This window comes from Lathamus discolor, chromosome 2 (genome assembly GCF_037157495.1).
Source record: "Lathamus discolor isolate bLatDis1 chromosome 2, bLatDis1.hap1, whole genome shotgun sequence".
Taxonomy (NCBI): Eukaryota; Metazoa; Chordata; class Aves; order Psittaciformes; family Psittacidae; genus Lathamus; species Lathamus discolor.
Window position 1 is genome coordinate 54,302,464 of NC_088885.1, and position 27,357 is coordinate 54,329,820.

The following is a 27,357-nucleotide window of genomic DNA, read 5'->3' on the forward strand; positions in this document are numbered from 1 at the left end:
TGGTCCCCTTTCCCCTATGGCACCGTTTTATGCCATGTATGCTCTCAGATGTGTGGCAGGAAAGGTGAAGCCCCTTTCTCCAGCCAACCTGTGGCTGCCTCTACAGTTTGTCACTACAGTCACAAATCCCACCACTAAAAGGCATACACGTAGCTAAATTTCAGGCTTACATACAGACTTTACATTCTTGTGTAGCACCTGTTCCAAGCAGTTTTATTTTGCAGAGGAGACAATTTAGCTTTGTTTTTTTTTTTGTTTCTTTGGTATTGATTCAATGTCATGCTACAAAACATGTATTTATAACAAGTATGGAACTCACTTCAAACTGTTAGTGATGCAGCAGAGCGCCAAACATACAGTTGTGACAATATTCAGCACTCATCCAGCCCTTTTAGTCTTCAGAAGCTCATTACAACAATAACTCCACTAACAAATTACTGGAAGCCCATGCAATACTTTAGGTGAGTCCTATTAGTCCCATTTTACAAATGGAGAAACCAGACAAGAAAAGCTGTGGCACTCAACCTAAACCACAGTAAGCACAGTATTTAGGATTGGCCTATAACTTAGGAACTGGTGGTTTCCAATGTTGTGGGCAGTTAATTAAACCAGGCCTTCCTCTTCTGTTGAAGCTAATCTGTGGAAAATGAGTACCTTCCCTTTAAGAGGTTTCCAAGCATGTATGCAAAGAGGAATTTATGATCTACAATTTATGAAAATAACTTCCTTTTCATAAATCAATTTATTAAAGCTCTGGAGAAGCTTCCAAAGGCTCTGATCCAGCAGTGCACTTACACATGTCCATAACTTCAAACAAGTAAATTGTCCCATTGAAGTGCTTTCCTGGACTGGGGCCAAAGAAAATGCAGTTCTCCCTTGAGTCAAGGTTCAGATATAAAATGAGGAAAAATAATTTGTCAAAAGTTTAATAAGTTACACAGGCATGGCAATGCTCTGCCAGCCTTCCACATGAAAACCTTCAGCTAGTAAGAAATGGCCTCAGGGAGATAATTTCTTCCTCACTGATACACGGTGATGAAAGGTTAAACCTCATTCAGGCAATGTGAAACTTCAGAGGAGACATGCCTGGTACTAGCAATACTCCTGGGGCATCAGCTCCCTTTGTTCAACTATTATTTGCTTTCACAGGTTATCCTTGTAGGAGAACTATGCTTTGTGATATTTCAGGGATTTGGAGTATTTTGTAAGGTTTTGTAATAGTGAAATCATTTTGACAAGAGGACTGTTGACACCTTCTGCTGGACTCCTTCACTGGTAAATACTTTGGAGACAGTACTGAACATACTGTTACATGCCGCTGGCAGCCTCGCTGGGAAACTACGCCAAGGACAACTTCTCTAAGCTGCTGAAAGACTTGTGTGTCGAGGTCATGTGTGGAGCAGTCAAAGGTAACCGGACCTTGTGCTAGCTGTGAGTGTGGAACAAGATGTTAAATGCTAAAAGAAACAACAAGTTCCTAGGGATGAGAAGCGAATGTGACTCAAATTAGCAGGGTAACACCTCTAGGTAACGAGACAAAGAAGTATTCTCTGCTCTGGCAGGCTGATTCCTGGGAATGCACAGTTACATATCAAGACCTCCTTCAAGCTTTGCCTAGGATTATTACTAAGAATCAGTGTGACAGTTGTCATTTTGCAAACACAAAGCTGCCAGATTTACGCATTATAAAATCCAATACAAGAAGCACTGTAGCTCCAAAATGATACTTACATCTACAATAAGGAAGTCAAGCCAGCACCAGGCATTGGTGAAATACTTCTTGAAGCCATAAGCCACCCATTTCAGGAGCATTTCCAAGACAAAGATGTAAGTGAATATTTTGTCAGCATATTCCAGCATGGTTTTTATGTTTTTTCGATCTTCAAGGTAAATATCTTCAAAAGCCTGGAAGTACAAAACGTTGATTAAAAACTTCTCCTAAAGTGTGTTGGAAAGCATGGGTGCTGCACTGCAAGTCTGAAATATTATTGATGGGTTATCATATATTGACTGTGATTTCTGATATACTTGAACATTACCATCAGAAAGAGTGCACAGGCACAAAGAGGACTGACACTTATCTAAAAGAGATCTGTTCAGTTTTCCCTTATAATAGACATATGCTAAAATATCTCTCTCCAGTCTCTACTGGTTGTAATGACTAAATGTGCTTGGAGTTTAAGAAGAGCTTAAGTACCCTGAATTTGGGACCGTGAATCTGTGAGCAGGTTGCCACCCCAAGCTGTCCCACTGTATCAGGGGATCTCAGATGTTCCAGGGCATAGGACCCTTGTCTTTAGGAGGTAGAATCTAATCCTTACAGTTAGCTTAATAATATCTTATTGCTGACAATCTTATTGATGACAAATTGGGTTATTATCCTGCCTGTGTTATCGAGTACCAGAGTTCCCTGGCTTCTGTTCAGCCACCACATTTCAGGTAGCTACAGCTATCTGCCTTGAGAAATGCTCATTATTATTCACTTAACAGAACAATTATGTTTTAAAGGTCAAGGTATCTACCTACCCATCTCATCTGTCTCTCTAACTAATGTTAAGCAGGGCATCATCAAAAGACCTTCAGTATCTGTAGCAAATACAAGCAACTTAATAACCCTTTTTAAGTGTTTAAGATATAAACCAATATGCCTACTAAAATAAAACAAAGTTTTCTTGTAATTTAGCTTTCACTTTTTAATATATGTCAAATAAAAGGCTGGATCCTAGCATCAGGGTTGCATATATATGGCCTGTTTTGGGGCTTCCAAGTCGAGCAGTGGTTACAATCTTCTTCTCAGCTACTCTAGTGACTGTCATTACACAAGCTGCTCCTGTGTTTCTGAAACCTGGATAACCCAAGCTTTGATATATTTCTCTCATCCCATTGAGTGACCCAGAGCACTTAGCAGTGAGAAACATTATTTGAGAGGGTCTGTGCTAATCATCTTCATTATCTGCATTTACATATTTCAAGATCTGTAGCTACTTTCTGAGGAACTTCAAAAAGTTAGCAAACACCCAGTGCCTGGAGATAGAAGAAGTGTGTTACTTGTCACTCAAGCAGTCACACTGCTCTTTTGCCTGCCAGGGAACAGTAATTAAACTGACAAGAAAGCTTTGGCAGCCTCTGCCAAAGCTTGTCCATTTGTCCTCACACTTTGGGGTGATGTTTTCACTGCAACTAGGTCTCCTATCTTGCCTTCAAAAATGATACTTCAAGGGTGTGAAAGAGCTGTTGGAGAAAGACACAGAAAACAATACACTGAGAAATGGGAGTCTATCATTTCTTGTAGGGACTCACTTTGTCAGATGACTTGCTGTACTTTGCAATTACTGCAAAAATAATAACAAACTATTTAAAGTGATTTCCTTCTCTCCCTCCTTTGTTCTCCCTATTTTCTACTACTTGTCAAAAAATACATTGCATTTTGACTACTAAAAACACACTGTGAGTCAGGAAGCAGATTAATAAGGGACGAAAAATACGCTACATGAATGCCTTAGGTGCACTGTACTTCTGCAAGAGCCGTTACCCAAACGACAAAACTGCAGTGCTTCGCATGTTTTCACAGTGCCAATGGATGAAATCTTTGCAATATAAAACATCATTAAGGGTTATTTTTTTCTGCTTCGCTTTGTGTGTTTAAAAAGGGTTAAGTAGGATACCTGCAGTGCTATCCATAATTACTATTAAAAAACAAGCTCCCAGTTTGGGTGCTTATGGCTTAAATGCCCAGGAAGGGTTTTCAGATCCTTTGCAGTAAGCTATAGATACATTCTGATGGCTTAACTACCACACAAATAGATACTGGCTTTTGAACCCCCTTAAGAACTTAGCATGTCCCAGGGACACAGCAGGATGAGCTCAGGTTTTGGAAGAGCTCACCCCAGAATTACAGAAGAAAAAAGCTGTCTGTTGCCTTCAATGCCTCTAGTCCAAATACTGAAGCGCAGTGTTGATATGTGGGAAAACGCAGCATTATACAGAATTGCAGTGGCTAAATTGAAAATCTCAAGAAGTAAATGAGTGCATGCAATGAAAATTAAATGAGATTTATATTGCACTGTTCAGTATCTAAGGCACTTTTAATTACATATGTAAGGAAGTGTATTCATCTAAAGCGTATCATAGCAAGCGACATGCCCCCTCTAAATTGCGTTAAAAAATTAACATGCTGATTCTCAAGTTGGTGCAAAAACTGTCAGACTCCATTGATTTCAGCAAAGCTATGACAATTTTCAGCAGCCTACTATTTACCCAAGTTTTCCAGTCTCTTAATTTTCATAATAAAATAAAATCCCTTGGGTGAAATTTCAGCCCATCCATGGTAGACTTGGAGAACAATCCATCCCTTTCCTTTTCACATCAACATTTTTGTATCTCCACCTTCCTTGTCTCCCTGCAGAGACTTTCTTTAAACTGCATAAACACACTACTTCTGTGTTTTCCTTTTTTTAGGCCACTGATAATTTGTGCTGCTCTCCTCTGGAGTTTCTTCAATTAGCCCATGTCTTTCCCAAAGTGCAATGCCCAGAGCTGAAGCCAGTGCTCCAGCTGAGGCCTCCTTGATGCCAACTAGAGTGGAAGAACATGCTTATATACGCAGCCCAGTAGGGTGTTCAGCTTTTTTTGTGGTGCTGTGATGTAGTTTACTCTATTGTTTTTGTTGCTTGTTCTCTCTTCCAGGTCTTTTTAGTAAATCCGCTACCTTATCACTCATCCTGCATCGTGCTTTCTGGCTGAGATTATTTCTGATGAGAAGAAGCAGGCACCTTTCTAAGGTAATAGTCCTCTCACTACTTAAGGCAGATTCATCTGTTTGGTTGAAGTTAATCCTGACCTCCAGAAATACCAAGTAGCCTCTACAGACAAGGTATGTTTAACAGGTGTATTCCTTACTCCATTACGGAGAAGAAAATCACAGAATCATAGAATACCAGACTGGAAGGGACTCAAGGATCATCTGGTCCAACTTTTCTAGGTAAAGCATGACCTAGACTAGATGGCCCAGCACCCTGTCCAGGTGAAACTTCAAAGTGTGTAGTGCTGGGAAGACCACCACATCAATGGGGAGATTATTCCAATGGCTGAATGTTCTCATAGTGAAAGAATTTTCGTCTTGTGTCCAGCCAGAATCTCTACAGGAGGAACTTGTGCCCATGACGCCTCATCTTTTCCATGTGTCTTCTTGTAAAAAGGGAGTCTCCATCTTCTTTTTTAGATGTAAAGTCACCCTTTAAATACTGAAACATGGTGATAAGGTCTCCCCTGGGCCTTCTTCTCTCAAGGCTGAACAAACCCAGTTCTCTCATCCTTTCCTCATACAACAGGCTTCTCAGGCCTTGAATCAGTGACCAACAAACCAAAACCTGCAAAACTCTTAAGATACCCCTTTGCTCTATGTCTGGTTAATAACCTGGGAGAAATCCCACCAACTTCAGTGACATTCCTGACATGTAAATGAGCAACATAAATATATGCTGCCATTGCTATGAAGAACCCAGGGCTGATAATACAGAGAGGATAATCCCAGTACATAGCAGGATCTCAGGAGGAGAAGGTGCCTTATCAGAGTCTTGGGCAATGACCTATCAGCCTCCATAGATACACATTCATTCAGATGCAGACAGGAGGCAGGGAAGGTACAGTGGTTTAACCTAAGGTGCATTCAAAACATGACAGGCACCCACAAACTTCATCAGTAGCACTGATTCAGTGCCTCCTGTGTCTTTCAGGATTTTGCTTGGCTGGTTAGAAAATGTGCTGAAAAAAAGCCAAAACAAAACCCATTCTTGGAGCAAAATGCAAACCTCCAGTTGGGAATTACCACAGAGAAGTTACAGGATCCTGAATTAATAATGCTGGGATACTTCCCGACACAGGCTTCCATCAGGATTTGCTATTTGCTTTTCAAAACATGTGCATGTCACAAATTTATGTTGTAACAGAAGAAAGTTCCCCACCTTATGATAAAGGCAGATGAAATCAGAAAAGCTTAAGACCTGCTTTAGCCCCAAACTTGCTTTGCTTTGAGAAAAGGTCATCAGGGCACATAAGATCTTAGAGACAACTAACTGGAGAACATCTTCTCTGAGACCCATGTCCACTTTCAACCAGCCAGGAAATACAGTTTCATTTACCAGGGCTCCACTGCTCAGCAGGATCATGAATATGATGAAAGTTTCAAACCAGTTGTGTTCGACGATTCTGTAGCAAGTTTTCCTCAGCCTCCACCAAATTTTGCCTGGAAATTTTGTGATGTCCACTGAGCAGCATGGGAAGAATCGCACACAAACTGAAAAGGAGCAAAATGAAAGTAAAGCAATTGTTAAAAAAGCACATTTAATTCTTAAAGCTGCAATAAGGAGCTGCTCAACAAGATTTCTTCTAGCAATAAGCTGCTGCATGGAGTCTTTCCTCCCTTGTTATTATTACCAACCTCTATTTGCTCTGCCTTCCATTTCCCCATCTCACTCCTCTATTAAAAAAACATTTAAAATTACTTAAAACACGCTCCAGAGATTCCTCCCAATTATTTTAATGATACAGAATATATTGGCCATGAGTGACCAGTGCCCTAGGTTGATCACATTGTATTAGCTGCCCTTGGACAGCACCCCTGATTGAACTAATGACTCTAGCAGGGTATTACCAATAGCTTCCGTATCCTTTTCAATGAAGGAAGGGTATTTTTTTGGTACTACAATACCACTAGAATCACTGATTAAAAGTGGCAATCTGATGAAAGAGAGATGAGGGGTGGAGGTGCTACAGTGCAGCTAGGACCAGCGTGCTTAAGAGACTCAGACAGAAAAAGAAGCAGCAGATTTTGATCTCTTGGACTTATACAAGGCAGTAGAGCAACTTTGGAAATGTATTTAGGCAGTTAAATCCCCTTTGATGTCAGCAGAAATTTAGATATCCAGTCCACAGCAGGTTCCCCACTGACCCTTCATAGCACTTTTGGACCTTACTGACAAATATCATGTGCATTGCCTTGTGCTGTGAAAGAACTCGTGTGAGAGGACATCCTGGTAGCCTGCACTTGTCCTTTCCCAGGCTGGCCATTCAGACTTATGTCCGGTAATTTGACTCAAATTTCGCAGCATCTGCTCACAAGAATGACCCTTAGAAACTACTTCATTTTCAAAAAGCACGGTTTTTACTCTACATTTAATCCATGTATTGTACAGAAAGAGACTTAGGTAGGGAGCTTTATGAGTCCTGTCCTGAGAAAAAAACAGCAAAGGCCAACCGCTTCCACAGCTGAAAAGTGGCTAAGGTCACTAAATGTCTTGAAGCATACAACAACTGCTCAGAAGTGCCAAGGGAGGACATCTCACTATGGTGATGTAATGCAAGTAGAAATAATATTTAGGCAAGGAAGCTCAGGAAGGAAAGAGGGTGAGTGCCAAGGTTATGCAGAGAGCAGTTGCTGCTAATTCAAGGTGGCATAACTGAGGCGCTTGAACTGCATGTGATATGCGAGGAGATCAACTGCAACTCTTGGGATGCCAGGATTCCCAAGCAGCTGGAAGTGGGGCTGTGCTGGCAGCAAGCTCTGCCAGGAGGAAGAAAGCCACTAAGTCTGCTGCAGTCCTCCTGGCATTTTCTGTAAGTTTGTATTATCCCAGATCCCTGTTATGAGGTAGAAAAATTGTAGGATGTTTCATACATGAACCACTCCCAGAGCTCCCTTTTCCCTTACGTATTCTCTAAATAAACGCCTGCATCACACAGACATGCACCAGTTCCCAGTTTACCTCTGTATTCTGGAATTCAGTTAAATCCTGGCCTCAGTTGAAATACACTAAATTAATCAAACTTAGGACATAGTGTTAGGTGAAGATAGAAATAAAAGAACCAGTTCTCAGCCTCTTGGTAGGTCAGGAACCACTCCAGAGAAGGAGAGTATTATCCTTCTAAGTACTTTGGTCCTAAACACCAAAAACTTTTGTCAAGTGAAATTGTCTATGTTGCATTAGTCACTACTTTTTGCTAAAAGTCGTATACTGCTCACAGATGGTACTGTGTGCGATTTGAGTATATTTTAGGAAGTAGATATGTGGAAGAGACTTCAGGTGTGCAATACTGCATGATACCAGGACTCCTGAGCTAACATACTTGTATGGCTGCTCTGCTTAAAGAGGCAGTATAATCCCACCAGCATGACATGACAGAGGGGGCAATTAGCTGAATCGCCAAGCGATGCTGCCAGAAAACTCTTACACCACTTTGCACCCCACAACCTGTATGGTCATTACTATCTTTCAGTTATCTGGTCCACACTGTGCTGTTCTAGAGATACACTGGCCACCTCACTGTCAACTCAGCTTTGGACCAGGAAGACCAGGCAGTTGACTACGTAAGTGTGGATTTCTCATGTTAAGCAGAAATCCCCCTTTCTACTGGTAGTAAACATTGCTTCTAGAAGAACAAACTTTCCACAAGCCTACCTAGTTCTCATAAAGTTTAAATTTGGAAAAAAAATCAGTCTGACTTTAAACATTTGTCCAGAAACTTTCTCCTCTTTTCTCCTAAGTTACTTCCTAGATGGATAGTTGGCTTTTTTTTTTTTTTTGTCTCAGGCATATGCCTAGGCTCAGCTAGTAACATGCATGACATGCTCTGTCATGCTGTTAGGGAGTAGAAATGCTCTGTAAGTACCATTGGAAAAGATTAGTATCTTCCAGGAAGTGGGTTTCCCCACTGTAAGGCAGTTGGATAAATCATTCTCTGGAGGATTCTTCCCCTGTCTTTCTACAACACAGGGAGCCTACATGATTACCTGAGCCCAGGCACAGCTAAAATTAGGGATCACCTTCAAATTAAATACTAATGAGCAGGGCACTCTGAGCTCCAAAGTCACTTCATTTGTGACGGAAAATACTTCCAAAATAGTAAAACCAGGCTACTGTTGATTCAGTCAGCTTCTATCTGATAATCTTCAAGTACAGAGAGGTATTTTTAAAGCAGAAAACCAGCCAGTACCTCTAATATTTTTTTTTTATAATGCTCTTTGATGGCTTTCATGCAATTCCAATCTGAAAAAAATTCCTAGTTACTGACAGTAATACCTTGAAAAATCCAAAATAGCTTCTCAGATGAGTCAGCCTAAAATCACAGCGCTATTAAATCCCATGCTTTTGATTGGGCCCAATTCAGAAATGTTTAGACCATATTCTGATACAATTACTAATGTCAAGTAGCACTTCCGTGAATAATCACGCTGGGTGCAATTCAGATGAAATGTTATTTTTAACTATCTATAATACAAACAGGAAAAAAGAAAATGCAAAGATAAAAAGAAAACTGACCCAAAACAGGTCTTTTAATGAATTATTAAAGTTCTATTTGCAGGGCAAATTTTCTGATTTCTCTCACTGACTTATTTCATGCCTGTGCTTTTCTGGACTCTCTTGCAGTGCTGGTAGCCTACTGTTCTGGTGACCTTGACGCAAGCTTAAACGCTGAAATGGAAGCTTCAAATAACCCAGCCAAAAAAGTTTACCTGACCTTGGTCAGCATTCAAATAGGTTGTGTTTTTTCTATTTCTGTGAAATCAAAATCTAAGAAACATACCAATATCTAAGGCATGAGCTGGTGGTGGTCTGAACAACCAAAACTCCATCTGGGTTCTATAACAAGGCAGGTGATCAGCAGAGCCCAGCTTCAGGTTTTGGAAGCTACTTTATCTACACAAAGAAGACTACTAATTAACATCTTTTAGCCCAGCAAGTGTCAAGGCAGGAATAGACCCTTTGGCATTTCTTGTAACAGCATTACTCATACTGCCTTGTCTAATAGATTTGTGCTATCCCCCTGAAATCAATGCTAGTAGGGAACTGGCTGCGCAGAAGAAGCTGAACACCTTGTGATTTAGTCAGGACTTAGTTTTGCCACTGTAATTCATGTTGAGCTACACTTTTTTGAAGAGTAAACTGACTCATTTCCACCATGGCCTTTTGGGTAATAGGTAACTCAACAGAAACACAGAACAATAGAAAAAGTCCACCAAAAAGGGTCCACTTATTTGCTGGTAAATCAGTGATGTTGTACTGAGCTGCATCAGTGGACGACTTTTCCAAGAACAATGTCTGTTTTCAATTCACATTTGAACATTACATACCATTTCTCACAAAACAGAGACCTATTTACCACAAAATCTTCTGAAATGCATCAGTATACCATGACGTTATTTTCTTTTTGTTTGTTTTTCATTACGGGAGACTTGTTCCATTCAGTCACTGTGGTGCCCTATAGCACAATCACAAACTGCATATTAACAAAGTGTCCTAAAATGTGGTCTCACTGGAGGTATGGCAGAGACAGCTCTTATTTAAGAATCTGCCACAATAATAAACAAGTTACTGGGAGATGGAGAAGAGAGGGAAGCAGGAGGAATTTAATTCATGATGCATTTTGTATAAGTATTCCTTTGGTTCCTCATTCACATTTTCTAGCCTAATGCATTATAATCATGGAGTTAGATCTGATTACATTACCTTGGTGCACTGGGAAAATAAAAGCCTTTGTAAACGTGGGAGCTATACTGCAAAAACTTCCTCCTGCATGTGTGACAGCCAAGCCTATTGATTTCAGGCTTATGAGTAAGACTGTAAATCCACTGCTTGTTCACACCAATATATACATATAAATTTACATGAAATTAGATATGTTTTGGATGGATTGGACTGCTGATTCTCCTCAATAAACCAGGAAGACCGATCAGTTTCTGCTATACTGTGGTCTACTAAGACTGGTACCTTGCGTGCAAACTGCAATTATTTTGTTACTATCTTTACTCAGGAGTTCCTAATTGTTAGGACATTAAATTTTAATAAAAAACAATATTTTGCTTAGCTTTGAATGCTGGTTACAGCATTGCTTGTTTGACACAAAGAAAATGTAGCTTCTTCAGCATAAACTCAAGCAGGCAGGTATTCATAACATGGTTTTAATATATATATCACTGCTAAGATGGGTTTCTAATGACTGGTCTGGCTAGTTGTGCAATCTCAAGCAAGGAAGCAAGCCTGGCTGTTGTCCCTTTGTGAGACCCCAGCTGTCTCCCCAGGCTGAAGGGAACATGATCTCTGCAGACACTCCTTATTTAACCCCTTATTTTTTGGCCCCACTGACCCACTAGCACACATTGCCGGATTTTATACTGTGCAACTCTGGGGCTAGCATGCGAGAGATCTGCCACCACCATCCCCAGCATGCGGGTACCTGTGACACACATGGAGATATCAGTCTTTTCTCGTGTGCTAGAACTGGGTGCTGCTAAGAAAGCACCTGACAAAGCCACTGTCTGCCAGGTGATTTTATTCTTCCAAGGGTTTTACAAGGGTACATTTTGTGTTTATCTGCTGTTACTCTTCTGAAAACATATTCTTTTGGAGGTCACTACAGATAATGGTGTGACGCCTTGAAGCGAAGGCAGTGGGCAGCCTGTTCTACCACCAATGTCAGCCGTGCTTTGAGCAAGAAGGTGGATGAGTTGAAATCTAGAGGCCCTGTCCAACCTGAATTAATTTATATCTGTACGTGCAATAGGACTGCAATACTCGCATGGTGTCTGAAAATTGTATATGACAGCATAGTAGCATGCCCTTCCTGATGGAAAAATATACTGTGTCTCGGGTATTACAGCTCAAAGAGATACTTTAAAACTTGGGTTTGTTCCATGTTATTTTTCTAGGTTGACAATTAATATATTTTGTTGGGCTAGGTTCAGTTTTACTTAGGTTTTAAAAATTATCTGGTGGTGGTCCCTGTAGTTTAGTTTAGATTTGTTCAGTTTAATGGTCTATTTTTGCTCCTCTTTGCCTTTTTATTCCTAAATAGCTGCTAACTGCGGTTGGGGAGGGTATGACGCAGATCCCACCATTAATCAGAGTAACTTCACTGTGTTGCATGGCATTTTCCAGCTGCGATAATTGCTCCTACATGGTCACATGAAAAACTGGTTTGGGGTGTCCTTGGTGTCACGAGTTGCGTTCTACTGCGCGTTGAGCAAGGTAGCTCATTCGCGCGCGAGCATCTGACCATACTCGTTAGAAACCTTTGCCAGCGGACTGCGTCCAGGGAATTACGCTTAAGGACTTGGTGCAAACTTTCTCCTATTAGGGTCTGGGAGAGAGGAGTGTGCTGGGGCCAGGGGGCTCTCTGGATGACCTTCTGTGACACACAGAAGATAATGTCCAAACAGATAGCAATTTTTGATGCAGAGAACACATACCAATGGGGGTAACAGGACTGGAGTGTTGCAAGGCATCTGGAGGAAAAAATACCCAAGTAGCTGGCATTGCCTAGATGTTGCTTTCCCATCAACTGGCAACAAGAATGATCTCTCCATTTCTATCAGGTTTTTCCCAGCAATACTTGGTAGCTGCCAGAGCTGTGACCCTGCCATGGCTTCACATTTCCTGACCCAAGAATGCTCCCCATTGACCCTAATCAAATCTATTTTGAGATGATAACAAATTAACAAGTCTCCCCAAGAAAAACAACCTATGGCTTATCTGGGTCACCCAACTCCGGGAAAACTGTGACCTCAGCAAACTTTCAGCAACTATTTCAAGAACATGCATTATCTTCATTGCCTTTGTTATCTGAAAAAGGGGGCTGAATCGGGAACATATTTGTTCAGGACATAACCTACACTGGATGAGTTTAGAAATGTCATAGTTTGAATTTAGATAGCTGGTGGACTAACAAGGTAAAGAACTTAACCCTTCCCCTCTCGCTCTTCCTTTTCATCTCACCTAATTTCCTTCTTTCACAAATATTAGCTGGTCATTCTCCCGAATATACCAAATATTGTTGTATGTCTTTATTAAAAATCAGTAAAGGCAACACTAGATAAACTTGCCTAGCACATGCCCTTCCATACTTTCATTTTAGTGCTTTATAACCATGTTGTATCTTAGCTAACCAGACTGCTGTTTGTTGGCTTGTTTGGATTTTAACTAGACTGAAGTGATAACTGCATGAGATTTTATTGCAATGGTAAATTTGGGTAAAAATATTGGAAAGTATTTAATAGAAGAAAATTATAGGAAAATGTTTCCCTGCATAAACAAATGCAGATGTTAATGTCACTGCAGTAAGAATCATTTGGACTTTCAGCTTATGGCACTTTGACTTGAAATTTTATGAGCGACATTCATAGGTCAGGTTTATGCATTTTTGCCGAATCCATGAGGAATGTGATCACATTTAACCTAAACAGTAGCCTCTGAAAAAACTGTATGGATGTGTGCTGTACAGGAAAGCAGAGCAGATATGTCGGCGAAGACATCACTTGCAACTGTGTCCCCAGTGCCCCTGGACACCCTTGGAGCAGGTTTTCCTTTAATTCCCATTCAGATCTCAAGGCCCACAGTGCTTTTGTTTCTACATTTCTCTGCTGCCAAGATACCGAGTGGGCTTCAAAACTCGCTTAATGCTTACAGTGATCCATCTAGAGGAGCACCACTTGCTACCCCGTATTCCACTGACAGCAGTGGAGAAGATCTAACAAACTGGGTTGATACTGATGTGGTCCTGCATGATGGAGTTCCAGGCAGTTGTGATTATTTTAAGACAGCAAATTACAGAGTGCTACTGTTCTGGGAATGAATCAGGGCTGTGCACTGGATGAAGTGATGGGTTGTGTGATGACTGCCTTATTCCTTTTAAAAACTGTAAGGTGATCATGGCCAGCCACAGTTTCAGAATTTGTAAACTGGCCTCTGACTAGCACAGCTCTTACAGCACTTGCTTGTTTAAGCAATTATAATCTCTCACTTTGCAGTGCACAACACAGATTGCTGCTTATAGCCTCATTAAGAAATATATAGTGAAAGAATGAAAATACCTGATCTAATTTCTAAATGTTATTGTGTGGGCCCGAATAGTTACACCATGCTTTCTTCTGTCAATTGCATTAATTTTTGGCTACAGCTTTTAACCAGAGCTGCCAAAAAAATGTTTAGAACCTAGGGACATTTGTAAGCCCTGCAGGGCTCCCTTACCTCATTCAATCATCTTTATCACAGATACAGAGATGCACATTTCTGCTGACTTCAGGGGCATTCATATACCCAGCAAAACATCTCTGTCTGATCCCATCTGAGCAGCCCTGTTTTTATTTATAATAAACCTTGAATTTTCAAGGGAATATACTAACATTCAGCTAACCCTACTTTTCCTAACCCAGATTTAAAGGCAAATGAGGAATATGATTGAGATAATATTTGGAATTGAACTCACTGTGAGAACAAATACCTTGGGATGTTATTTATGTTAAAGATTTACATTAAAATAGATCTGATGTCGCTGGGTCTTATACCCTTGTTTTGGGTCAAGCTGGTGTTAAAAAAATTAATGACATGAAGGTGTACTTTGGTATTAAAAAAGTTATGTAAATGTGATTTGTTGTTCTCTAAAATAATTGAGTAAAATACCCTGGTCAGATGAAAGTTACATGTTAATATTAACAACCTTTAAAATAAATGGAAGAATGTCCCTAGGACTCATGAACTCTCCAGACAGTTTCTGTTAACTGCCTATATACATTTAAGCCAGAGAAACATCCTGAACTGGTTAGTTCTCTACCAAATTTGATCATGCACATGTATTGGAAGGCAAAAGTCTTCACTGGCTAAATTAGAAAAATCAACATTAAAAAACCCACCAACTAAACACTTTGTGACACAAATTGTGATAAAAAAAAAGTACTTTAGAAGGTGCATAGCCTTGTAGAGCATGCATTTTGGCTTATCTCACCTTGGAAATCCAAAGACTAACGATAACAAGTGATTTTGAGTGTGTATTTGGTATCTAAGAAAAAAAGTGCATTCAGTGCAATACTACTGCAAGCAGCCACAGCAACGTGGCAAGAAGATGGAGAGATGTTCACTGGGAAAAAAGGAGGTTTCTTGCCTCAGCATTGTAGTGAAACATGCAGATATGCAGGCCCTTACCTTCAGGGAAGCAATCTTCAGGCTCCATCAGTTCTTCAGCAAACTCAGGGATCTGCTCCAGCAGTTCTGCAGGATTTGTCAAATCCACTGTGCTGCCTTCAGAAAGACTGATTTCATCAAGCTTGTTGTCAACAAGAACAAAGATGAGGAAAACAAACTGATCAATTGCCCTGAAGGAAGTAGCTGAATTTTTATTCCACTAACCAATATCCCAGGTAAAGTCACTACAACAGAGACATCTCCATGCACTTCACATGGTGCCCATTCCTTGAATGACAGCTCTGCCTACGCTGCAGTGAGCTAGCAGTTGACCCATTAATGAGAAAAAAGAAAGTTAACATGTAAAACTTACTTACTGTTTTTTTAAACAAGAGAGAAGCAAATCGTAGAAAGACAGTGAACAGCAATTGAATATGAATGGTAGGTGGAAGCTTGGAATGACAGAACAACTCACGATTTTAAGGCTTGTTATGTCCTGAAGGCTCATACCTTCAGATGGGAGGAACCAGAAGTGGGACCTAGGTCCTTAGGCCCCTCACACACATCTGATGAGTGAAATCTGCACCTTGTCTGTCAGGACCACGCTCTGCTCCCTGCTGCCAAAGCTTCTCTTCTGAGAACAGCAGAAGTCCCTCTGACACCAGGGTCCAGTCACACGATGCTACAGACACATGCGTGTGAGAGGGCTCTCCCACCTGCCTCATCCCATGCCTAACTTGTTCCCACCACGTGATGTTGCCACTTGCCTTGTGGTCACACACCTCTGATCTCAAGGGGATATGGGAGGAAGGACACATTCATTGCTTGCCTGAAATATGTGCCACCACCATCTTAGGTGCATTGTTTGGATTCAGCATTTCTCAAATCCTCCTCTGTAAAAAGGGGACAAGGAAACTCCTGATTCTTGAAGCACAGGTTGTCTTATCTATTTAGAGGGGGAACACTCAAGTAGATCTGGGTAAAAATTGCTGGGAAATACATTATTTTAAAAAATCATTTTAGAGGCTGAATTTGCTATTGAAAGAAATATGATGTATGATTAAATATGTCACCCAAATACAAAACAGAGATTTCATTTCAGGTCAAAACTTTCTTTCAACAAATCAAAACATTTTCTTCAGAAGAAAACAGGGCTCCCCCTAACCCCCTATGTTATTTTACTAGTCACAATAAAACATTTCAATTTTGTGTTAATCCAAAATTATGTTTTACTTGATTATTCACTTGGCCACTAAGGTGATTCTATGATTCTGTGATTTGCCCAGCACTGCTCATTGTTTCTGACTGTATTAGAGCACTATCTGGCATGAGTGGGCAACATCAAAGCTGGTAACTTCTATGGGTCACATCATGCAGAACAGCTATAAACAGGAGTCAGGAGAGTTGAGTGATTTGTTAACTGTTGTCTGAGTACCTACTGCACTCTTTTTGTGCGTTACCATGCAATAGCACTATCTCCATTAAAAAAAAAATTAGGACAATACTACTTACCGATGCTTTTAAACAACCTGTGAGATAGCTATATGAGAGATGGCATGAACACATAAAATACTATTTTCATGAGGATGACAGTTAGGTAGGTACAGCTTTAAATATGTATTATTAATGTGAAGATAGGCCCTCTGTTTTCCAATATAGACAATCAATGCAAAATTTATTGCTGAATTCAGAGAAATGCTAAACCTGGGGTAAAATGGGCAAGACTGAACGTTCCAGCAATGCTTGCAAGAGGGGATGGAAGCTACTTGCTTGCAATTAGCTGCAGCATCCAGAAGGTCATAGTCTTGGCTAGGGTTTTTAATGCTCTACTCAAAAAGGCTGCAAATGATTCAGAAGAAGCCTTTTAAAAAGACAGTCAGAACAGAAAGCACAGGTCAAAGACATGGATAAAGCTTCTAAAAAATCCATATTCAAAATGCAGCTCTGGTACAGAGCCCATTTTCTACAGACTACCAATGGTATATGATAGTGGAAAAAAAAAGTCAAATTTTAGCACAGTCAGAACTTTCTGATACTGTTCATTAGGGAATGCATTTAATCATTATCTGTTCTGTTATGAAGACATCAAAACACAGATCACTGAAATAGTTCTAAATTGTATACAGCTGTAGGATGTAGAAAATGGGGGTTCCAATGAGAAAATAAGCCTTGCTGGATATAATTCTTACCAAGAGACAGAAATTAAAACTGTGAGAACAATGTCAGCTCAATAGCATTGTCAGTAAGAGAGCTGGATTTAGCAGAGACAGGTTAGGGAATTCACAGAACACAACACAGTGCAATTAGACTACAAGGAAAATATCCTAAAGGATCAAGAATTCAAAACAGAATTATTTATCAGAATTATCATTATTTATCAGTTATTTATCAGAAGGAGTTTTAAAAAATATTAGAATCCATCAGCATCAAAGGGAGATGGGGAACATGCAAGACAAAACAGACAGGATTTCTTCTGAAAAGCGTTTGAAGAAGAAAAGGAGCAAACGGATTCAGAAAACACTATACATAGGTTTGAGGGTCTGAACTGGGACTTCACATGGTTCATATGGTTCCAAGAAGGAACCATACATATGAGAAAGGAGGGAAAGGTTAGGGAAGCTTGTAGGAAAGAAGCGAAGGTTACTCTTTGCCAGAAAGGTTAAAGGGATTTAAGAAGGTTTTCATGAACTCAGTAAACGAAAGAGCTAGAGACATAATAACAACTGATGAGTGAGATGTAACTTGTCAAAATGCAGTTTCCTATGAAAATAAACTCTTTTTAAAAGAATCGAACACAGGGTCCAACAAAAAGCATGAGGATAGCTTGTTAGAATTAATACAAATATCTAGAAAGCCTGAAACATATGCAAATCCAGACAACCACCTTGTAGGGCATAAAGGGATCTGCTACGGCAAGTTAACACACCATTAGTGATCAATAGTGAATGCTCACGGAAAACTGGGAACAGCCCAGGAGAGCAGCAATAAGTAAACACAATACTGAGCATAGAGAAAAGGGAATAATCATGGGAATCACAGATCACTAAACACTCACTGTAGCCTGTGATTAAAGTAAATTAAATAACGACTCAGAGGAGAAAAGGAGAGTGTTTTATTGGAGTTAAATGACACAGAGGTGTAAAGGCAGTGAGGTGGTTCTCCTGTATACCAGGTGTACTGTGCACAAATGGGGTGCAAAGATGCCAGAAGGCGGCAAAAAGGACAAATATAGAATCTCCTCTTTCTTTCCTGGAACAAGTAGAGGATGTCTACCAGGCAGAGACAATGGGATCCATCAGAAGCCCCTTTGGGAGACCTCCTACTACTGCATAAATTCATGCTGCAGAGGGTAGTTCTTAATGTGTTTCTGGGTGGAATGGCTGTTTTAAGTACCCAGAGGGGGCTTACACACCCACCACTTGTGTCTGTAACAGTGGCAAATGGGTCTGAATGGGTTTTTCAGAAAGCCTTTAGCACTGAAATGCTGAAACCTCACTGAAAATTGATGTTTGCTCAAGGCTTAACTCTCTTATTACACTTCCTCCCCCACCTCTGAAGATCATAGCCTTAATCTATCAAATTGACGTCTGATATATAAACCTTAAGAAAATGTCTGGATGCCTATTATATAAAAGTCTACTTCTAAAATAAATTGTAACTGGCTTGGATTCACCCATTGCTGGGTGGAGAAAAGCAAACCTAAGGACCCAAATATAACAAAAACTTTGTCTTCAGGGGAGATCTGTAGGGATTAGAGTCAGCATTATCTTCACTAAAGATATAGAAGAGGTACTGACCAATATAATCCTCATGTTTGCTGATAACATTAAATCAGAGAGAGTATAGAAACCGAGGAAGCAGAAAGTAAAGGAAAGAAGTGAAACATGGAGAGAATATAGCAAAATGGGACTTGACTCAAAACAGTACAAATGAGAGAATTCCAGGAACATGTCAATGGAAATCCTGGAAACCTGGACTAATGTTAAAAAATTAGATGTGATTTTGCAGTGGCATATAATAATGCAGAAAACCTACATGGAAGCATCTAGGTAATGAGACACTATTTCCTCTATTTATGGTTGGAAGTTGTATTTGGAATACTGTGCTTACTTCTTGGTAAAAGAACTCCAAAAAGGAACAATTGAGGGAGTTGCAGAGAAAAAGGTAAAAAAAAAAAAGTCAGATAAAGAGCACAGAGATATTAATTTACAAGAAATAATGCAATGAAAGAACAATGGCATGTGACTTCAGGGGGTAAGCCAAAGACAAAAGGAAGCAAACAACAGCCTGTTACATTAAGTGATACTAATTCATAAAAAGGGAATGATGGATAAAACTATTAAAAGAGAGTAATTAAATGGTACTTCAAACGGAAAAGAAGAAGAAAAGAAAAGGCAGGTATTAAGGCAATATACCCAGCCATGAGATTTTTTTTCTAAGCAAGCAAATTGTTACCTTTGGTCAATGAATAAATCTAAGTTGCCTGTAAAGATACATTTAAAGGTAGATTCCACAAAGCTGTACAAAATATTTTATGGGGCAGTATTTTGGCAGAGAAGTTCAGAAATTTGTTCTCTGATGCTTTATCCACCTGTGACATCAATGATTTTATTTCTATGGTGTCTTTCTGATGATTTATATAGGATGAATTTTTAATCATATAATGTATCCTTTACTGACATCAACAGTGTTTTATTCAGAACACGTTCAGTGCTTCCTGTTGTTGACTGAATCACTCAATGCCCTGCCTCTTAGGCAGACCAAATCTGTTACTTCTTCTCAGTTGCTGGCTTTATTTGGCTAGTCACAAGTTCTTGGGACATTCATCAAAAAGATGATTAGCATGTCCTTGTGTGCCGGCACAAAGATTACTTCTGAATAGGAGGACTTTAAGTATGTAATGTCCACACAAGATCTGGCCTTCAAAAATAGCATCATTTGGGCTTTGCTCTTTCATGTTGGCATTCATAGCCTCATGTGAACTTCCGTTTGATTTCAAGTCATCCCTGGATTATTGCCATATTCCTCCACCTCTTTTTAAGCAGCTGCAAATAGAATCAATTGTACTTTACTATCAAAAGGTGACTTTATGTCCCATAATCCTTTGAAAGTTGAGGGAGGAAATGGGGATTATTTCTTTATCATGTTGTTGCTGAATATATCAAGGCTAGAATGTTCCTGATTTATCATGACATTTCATTATAGCACTAAAAAAGGACATACTTTTCCAGCCTCCATGTTAGGATCACAGGGTTTATTTATCTCAAAAAGATATTTAATCATGAAGGATACCTAATCCCCTGAGAGAAAAAATCCTGAAATTGTCTTGCAACTTCGCCAAGTTACAATGCTTCATCTCATAATTTTAAAGTTTTGGGTTTCTTTGGTAAATATATATAATTTTTTTTTCCTGAGGCTGGGATATCAAATATTTAAGTCTCCTTCCTCTAAAGTTCAGGACCTTTCCATTCCGAAGTTGAAGTTCAATACACCGAGAAGTATTCTGCCATGGACAGTTGTTCCCTGAAGAAATGTTTCATGGCTAGAGGATTTCAGGTTACTGTGGGTGGAATTTAGCTCACCTAAGTGTACGATTCATCTTGTTACCCTGGGATCCATTTATAGTCAATGGAGAGAAAGAAGCACTTTCAGAAGACTATTTACCTGACCTAGTTGTAATGTTGATTTCAGTCAGAGATGAGACATATTTACCTGACTGCACTGGCTCCAGGTCCTCACTGATTATAAAGGGGTCTCAGATGACAAGTTAGATGCAGATGTCTACATTTAATTCAGTAAATTCCACCCCATATGACAATATGAATCAGCAGATCTGGAGAAGATGAGCTCTGGCTCTGTGATGTGTCTGTTTCCTGCTGTCCTGTCAAGATTTCTTCATAGGACTGCTCCTGCTGGGCACAAACTTGCCAGCAGTCTTATAGCAGAACTGGGAGAAGTGCAGTGCATATTGATACTAAGTAAGTTATCCCTTCCGTTTCATTAATTCAGTCCCTTAAAACCACTACTGGTTCCAATATCCAGGAGCTACGGAGTTCCCCAAATTCCCAGGACATCACCCAAACTCGCCATGTCAAGAAAATGACAAATCTAAATGGGAAAAAACCCCAAGTCAGTAAGCAGGATATAGGGAATTTGAAGCATGGGGTTACTCAGTGTACATTACAAATACATGTATTTTTGGTATTCATGTTCATACAGATGACATAATCCTACAAATTGAAAATAAATGTCCATGAGTACACACCAAGAAACAATAAGTGAGCTGCAGTTTGGCCAATGTCAACTGAATAATACCAAAGCTTACTATTTAATTAGCCTGTATCTTCATGTCAGCTGCTTAAATTGTTGCATTTTTTCTTGGGTCTATGTGCTAACAGGAAAAGAAATGGTATCTGTGACAGATCACAAGTGCCCTCCAGTGAACTCAATGTACAGATCTGCCAAGTCAGCAGATGCCATTCTCATTCCATTTTCTACTTTTCAGTGGGAAAAGACACACATATTTCCTCCTAAATAAGACAGTAACATTATAGATAATTTTATGTTTGTTTTTTTCGTTTATTTTTTTTTCTTCCCAAAGCCTCTTGGAATCCCATCTTAATTTACAGTGCACATTTCCCAAGTTTTACAACGATTTTTATAACAACAAAATCCTCTCTCATCTTTACTAAGACTGTAATACCTAGTAGGTACTATTGCTTTCCTACCACCTGACAAACATATATTTTTACAAGCCATAAACTCCACATAAATCAGTGACATGCACTATGGAGCTGGTGCAATGAATGGCATGCAGTATCAGGTAGGAAAGTTGTTTCTGTTACCTCTTTTTGCCCTACTGGAGGTGGTGGCTCAGCCTTCAACTGCTTATCCACGTTCAACTCACTTAACTCTTCACAAATCTCAGAATTCTGACTCCGGACGCCTGGGCTTTGGCATCGCTGCCCCCTCAGCTGCAGCTGTTTTTCCTGCTGGAAATAATCCTAGATGGGTTTATTTTCTTTTTCTTTGATAGCATGCTTATTTCTTAAGGAGAACTTCCCAGCTAGAAGAGAAAATAGCCTGGACTATTCTTGTCAGAGGACAACATCTTAAGGAAAATGGCAAAAAAAAAAAAAAGATAACAAAAGATTATGCTGTAAATTTTGAGCTGTAGAAACTGGGTATGTCAAGGCATCTGACAGTAGAAAATGGAAATACAAATAGGTCAACATTTTTTCTGAGCTGCTGTTGCTGACATGGGAAGAAATCCCCTTGAAATCTCCATTTTGAGTCTGGCTTTGAAACACAATCTTCCTCCAGTGACCTGTGGTGCACAGAAAGGTGCTTCCAGTTCAGTCAAATAACTGAGGGGTGTAGTCTGAAGTCATGCAATCAGGCAGCGATACTGAGTGTTACAACTGGAGAAACGCACAAGTGTAATACCCAATGCTGTGCTATGTGTCTGCTCGAAACAGCGTGGGAAGAACTGCACCCAGAGGAGACAAGATACACATTGAAGGGGAGGAAAATGCAAAGTTCACTGAAAGAGATAAAAGGCATCTAAAAGCAGATGTGAAAAAACTGCAAGCAAGCACGTAAATGTATGTGCCTCCTATTCAGCAAAACACTGCTTTGTACCCACCGATGCCAATGGGACTTAAACACAGGCTGAAAGGAGACCATGTCCTTAAGTACTTCGCTAAAAAGGAATGGACTCTGGGATCAGAGCAATAATTTTTTTTCTGCAAACACATCTGAATAGTAGACCCAGTGCTTGCTAGTATGAGTGGTGCCGTTAAATCCAGCCACTTCTTCCTGGGGTGATGATTATTGCCGCTGAGCTCTCTAGCAGTGCTCCCAGGACTAATGGCAGAGGAGAGCATGTTTGCAGGGTTGGTGTCTACACTGGGAGGCCCAAGTTCTCTGCTGGTGAAAATCAATGTGGTTTTATTGATTCACCTAAGACAGGGATTTCTCTGAAAACACCATAGCTCATCACAGCACTATCATCGTTCATGCCGTTACTAACGCTGCTACTGAAATATTAATAAAGCTCTAGCCAGTTTCAAAGGGTTGTGCTGAATTGCTTGCAGAAGGACTTCCATGCTGAGAAAAAAATTACAAGCATAACAGCATTTCAACAATAATTATTTAAACCTACTTATCTTTCATTTGTCCGCCTTTTTTTTTACCTTGGCTTGACTGACATTCGACATTATTCATGTATTAAATGAGTTTCCCTTCCCCAGGGAGCCACAGCCTACCTGCCTCAGTTCTAAAGCCACTTCACCACAGGAAGTCCCTCAAGAGGTACCAGGAGCAGAAAAACACTTTATTCCAAATATAACTATCTGCAAGAACAGATGACATAAAGGAAGCAGTTGGTTAAGCAAATTGCTCTCTGTATAAATACTTTTGGTCTGTCAGATTTGTACCAGCCCTTTCAAACGTTGTTCTGTGTTTCTAGCAAATTAATTTAAAATCAAATTACTTGTTTCCTGCTTCAGAGGGCACGTGTTCTAAAATATATTCTAACTTTAATAAATGAAATTGTGCATGTCCAAGCCCCAGCCCTCTGCGTAAGAATGTACTACGTACAATTTCTAGGCACAGTTTAGCACTGATCTTCTCAGGCTACAGAATGCTCCATAATCACTGAGCTACAGTTCTGTCCCTGTCAAAAAAGTAACACTCTTTAAGACGCATCTTTGGAAATAGCGCAGGATTCAGGGGAGAAGCTAACATGGAAGGCACAGTATGCACAAGGCACTCAGCCATAAAATGTCTTTTTATTTTAATGCAATGTGCATACAACTTAGTAGCAAGTAATCTTAATGGCATGGTATTGGTTATAGCACTAAAACAACAGGAACGATTGTTTCATGTTAAAAGTGCAATGCAAACTGAGGTGACGTTTCAAGTTCATTTATGCAGAAAGGCTGTGCACTCAAATTCATTAGAAACTGTGCAGTGTATGAGAACAGACTGTAACTCAGTTGATCTGACAAATATTCAAGTTGTTATGCAAATTATTGCACTAAGCTAGAGTCAAATGCCAAACTTACACCAATTCTCTATCTACTACCCTCTCTGTGTGGTACCAAGACTTAGCAACACTTTCCTCCTAGAGACTAAGCTCCAGGAAATATGGACCCAGCTGCTTCCCAGAAATCATACCAAGTATCTGGCGAGTTAACATTTAGTAAAACTGAAGAAATAGATCCTGGCCAATCATCCAATGAGGACAAAATGAGCGTGTGCTAAAGACAATTATTTGGTTCATTACCATGTGTTTTCAGACTTGTCCTGCAAATTTGTAAGGTGGGAAGAAAACCTCTAAGAGAAAGAGACTCTTCAAAAGAAGCTGGCTGTATAGACTGATCCCAAAAAGGACTCTCAGGGAATCAAATGAGTTTTTGCAAGCCACTGATGACAGCCCTGGTAAGCCACTCTCACGGGCTGCGATAGTCTCATTTTCAGCACACAGCACCTGAAGATCAGCACAGACCTGTCGGGGGAAAGGTGCCTTTGGTTTATGTTGTTTAACTTTGGACTGTTTGCCTTTGTTCTGATTCCAGATGATTTATTCTTCTGGCAGCAATGGCAGCAGGTTTATCTCCTGTAAAGCTCCCCACCGTGGGTGGTTTATATAATTTGTTTTTAATTTTTGTATCAAGTGCCATGTTGCCAAGGCAATACACATTATGTTAATATTTATTGATTCAGTTGTTTTCATAATTTATAAAGTAAAACCATTCGGCAGTACAAAAACTTTGTGCATACAAACAGAGGGTTGGGAGCCTAGTACAGACCACAGCTCCTTTACAGCATAAACCAAAAGTTTGCACAATTCTACTCTGCTCTGGGCCCTAAAAAGAGGTGATCTGCCAATACCATACTGATAATTAGCACATGGAGGAGGATGGACTCAGTGTTGTACCCTTGCATGCTGCAAACCAGTTATAGCACCGAAAAACGGCAACCAGATTGAAAATAGAGCATAATCTGGGTGACATCTCAAGTGTGTTTGTGCACAGACCCACATACTTGTTTGCTGACACAAATAAATACAAAGGCTCCACACTGGGTTCTGCCTCTGAAAAGCACAGATCGGCTAATTGTTTCAGGCTCAAATGGGGATTAGTGCAAATGCCGCTCCTTTGGAAAGAGGACTTGCTGTTGGCAAAACAAGACAAATACCTGTCATCAGCATGGATTCACTTTATTCCTTCCCAATGGAAATATCATTTTTTCCATCCTGTGCAAACAAATTTAGAAAGGATCTTAGGACTTGACTTTCAGATGGTGATCAGTTCAAATGGGTTCTTCTGATGCTTCACTCAGTCCCTAGATCATGACCCTGGCTTGTAACATTTGTTCTCTGATTCCCTGCCCATGACTGTTGTGGGAAAGAAGATGTGCAAAGCCTTTGATAGCAGAAAGCTTCCTGTCCCAAGCAGGTGGGGAAGCAAGATTTGGGAACTGGCTCTGGAGCTCTCTCCCTTGCAACTGTTACTGCAGAGCCAACAAGGAAGGATGAAAGATGCGCCAGGAAAAAGTTAATTTAAGTTATTTTATGAGGTGGGCAGAGTATCCCCACTGTCTCACCCATTTAGTGAGACAGTGCAAAGGCAATCTGCCCTTTATTCAGCCAATGTGGTAGAAGTCGACTTCCCAGTGCAATGAGAAGCTTCAATGCTACGTATCTACTCCTCACCAGACTCATGCATCCCTCTGTCTTTCTGAAGACCAGTTCTGAGACACTAAATGGGATTTCAGGGATGTTCAGGGTCTGCAGTCACTTTCCAGGAATAAGTTTGTCTGGATATTTCCAGGTGCAGACTCATAGTGGTGGAGGCTTGTCCTGATCTCCCCCCATACAAGTCTGCACACGCTTGGCAACACAGGTGGGACTGTGCTTTACCACGGGATGCTGCCTGTCAGAGGAAGCAGCAGCAGCAGCCAAGGATGCTGGCAACAGAAATATCTCTGCTTTAGCCATTCATAGCTGACTGATGCTATGAAACTGAGCCTCCTCAAGAAATGCAGCTCAATAGGTGACAAAATATTTTAACCTGCAAAGCTTCCTACAGCCAGATTTCAGATACTATAATAGGAGTCTGAGAAGCTTTTCATGTATAGTAAATCCAGTTCAGCAGAGTGTCACACATAGTTACAAGGGCTGTTTACACTGTAAAGTAATTGTTGATGTTTGTGTTCTTCCTTGCAGACAGCTATGGATTTCATAAAATTACTCTGCTTGGTAGCAATTGGCATCCTTTCTCAGCAACAGTTTGAGTCTAGTAACTGGCACCCTTCCTTTGCAAAGAAGCCAAGAAGCAAATGATCATGAAAACTGAACTGTTTATATCCTACCTCCACACAAGTGGAGAAGCAAGCAGATTGTAAAGCTGCTGAAATACGGCGAGCTTGCATTAGTGCCTTGGTGGATCCTGTTTTGTGTGTAAAGTAAACAGGAGACTACAGTCTGCAGAGCTGTCGGGTTGACAACTCTCAGATATGCTGAATTCAGGCTTTCTGAAAAGCCTGGACAAATCTGAGCTAAAATGGGACAGAAATAAATAACCATGAAGCAAAGAAACAAATCCTGTGTTCTTACTACCAAAACAGTTCATTTAAGATCTTGGTTTTCCTCTTTTGCAAATGTCAATCCTTGTAGCACCAATAAAATCAGTGGATTTATCTTTCTGCACGTTTAGCGTGAGAACAAAGATCACCAAATGTATCAGGAAAATTCCCTTCCTTCCTCAATACGAGAAGGGGAAGATTAATCTCACTTACTCTGCTAGGATAAAAGAGGGCTGGTGTGCAGCTGTCAATTTTATGTGTGCACATTTAAGAATCTCTCTAACCCACTTTGAAGAATTGCTTCTGTAAAGCAGAGTTGCCACTACTCAGTTTAATGAGAAATCAGAGGAAAACCTGGAGCAATACCACACCGCAGTGCTAGGATTATAGCTAAAACACAGAGAGGACTTGTGCTATGTTACATCTCTTTACAAGTGAATTTTGTTAGCAGACTACAGCATTTGCAATAATGATGTAAAGCGTCTGAAGTCCCACCCTAAAGCTGCAACACATGAACATACTTTAAGACCTGCACATTCCTCAGAGACATCATGAAAACAGGAAAGTCTAAACCTGATTATTTGGGATTGGTCATCCCCACTCTCTACCCTATGTTACCTGGCACTTCAGAAGAAACAACCAGACATCAGGCTAACCTAGCAAAGTGATTATTGTTCAGTTTTGAAGCCCTTATCTACCCCTTCCAGTCTTTTCTCCTGCCATTCATCTATCCAAAAGCCAGAAACAATCTGGTGTAAGGGGAGTACTAAAACATCAGAATTAGAAGGTGCTGACTATATTTCCCCTGTGAATC

General features: G+C 40.2%; 1 protein-coding gene and 1 long non-coding RNA gene across 3 annotated transcripts in view; one reads left to right on the forward strand and one right to left on the reverse strand.

Annotated features, from left to right (window-relative positions):
* The window catches only part of LOC136008081 (sodium channel protein type 5 subunit alpha-like), a 213,888-nt gene that overhangs the window by 36,629 nt on the left and 149,902 nt on the right, over nt 1–27,357 (reverse strand). For both annotated transcript variants that reach the window (XM_065666864.1, XM_065666863.1), the window contains 4 exons: nt 21,797–21,943; nt 14,973–15,093; nt 6,141–6,295; nt 1,732–1,905 (listed from right to left, as the gene is read on the reverse strand). In XM_065666864.1, coding sequence (XP_065522936.1) covers nt 1,732–1,905; nt 6,141–6,295; nt 14,973–15,093; nt 21,797–21,943 — 597 coding nt within the window. The remainder of the gene's footprint in view (nt 1–1,731; nt 1,906–6,140; nt 6,296–14,972; nt 15,094–21,796; nt 21,944–27,357) is intronic.
* On the forward strand, nt 1,740–26,553 carry LOC136008082 (uncharacterized). The gene is made up of 3 exons (XR_010609973.1): nt 1,740–1,827; nt 4,687–4,781; nt 26,185–26,553. It is a non-coding gene; the product is annotated as an uncharacterized LOC136008082 (long non-coding RNA).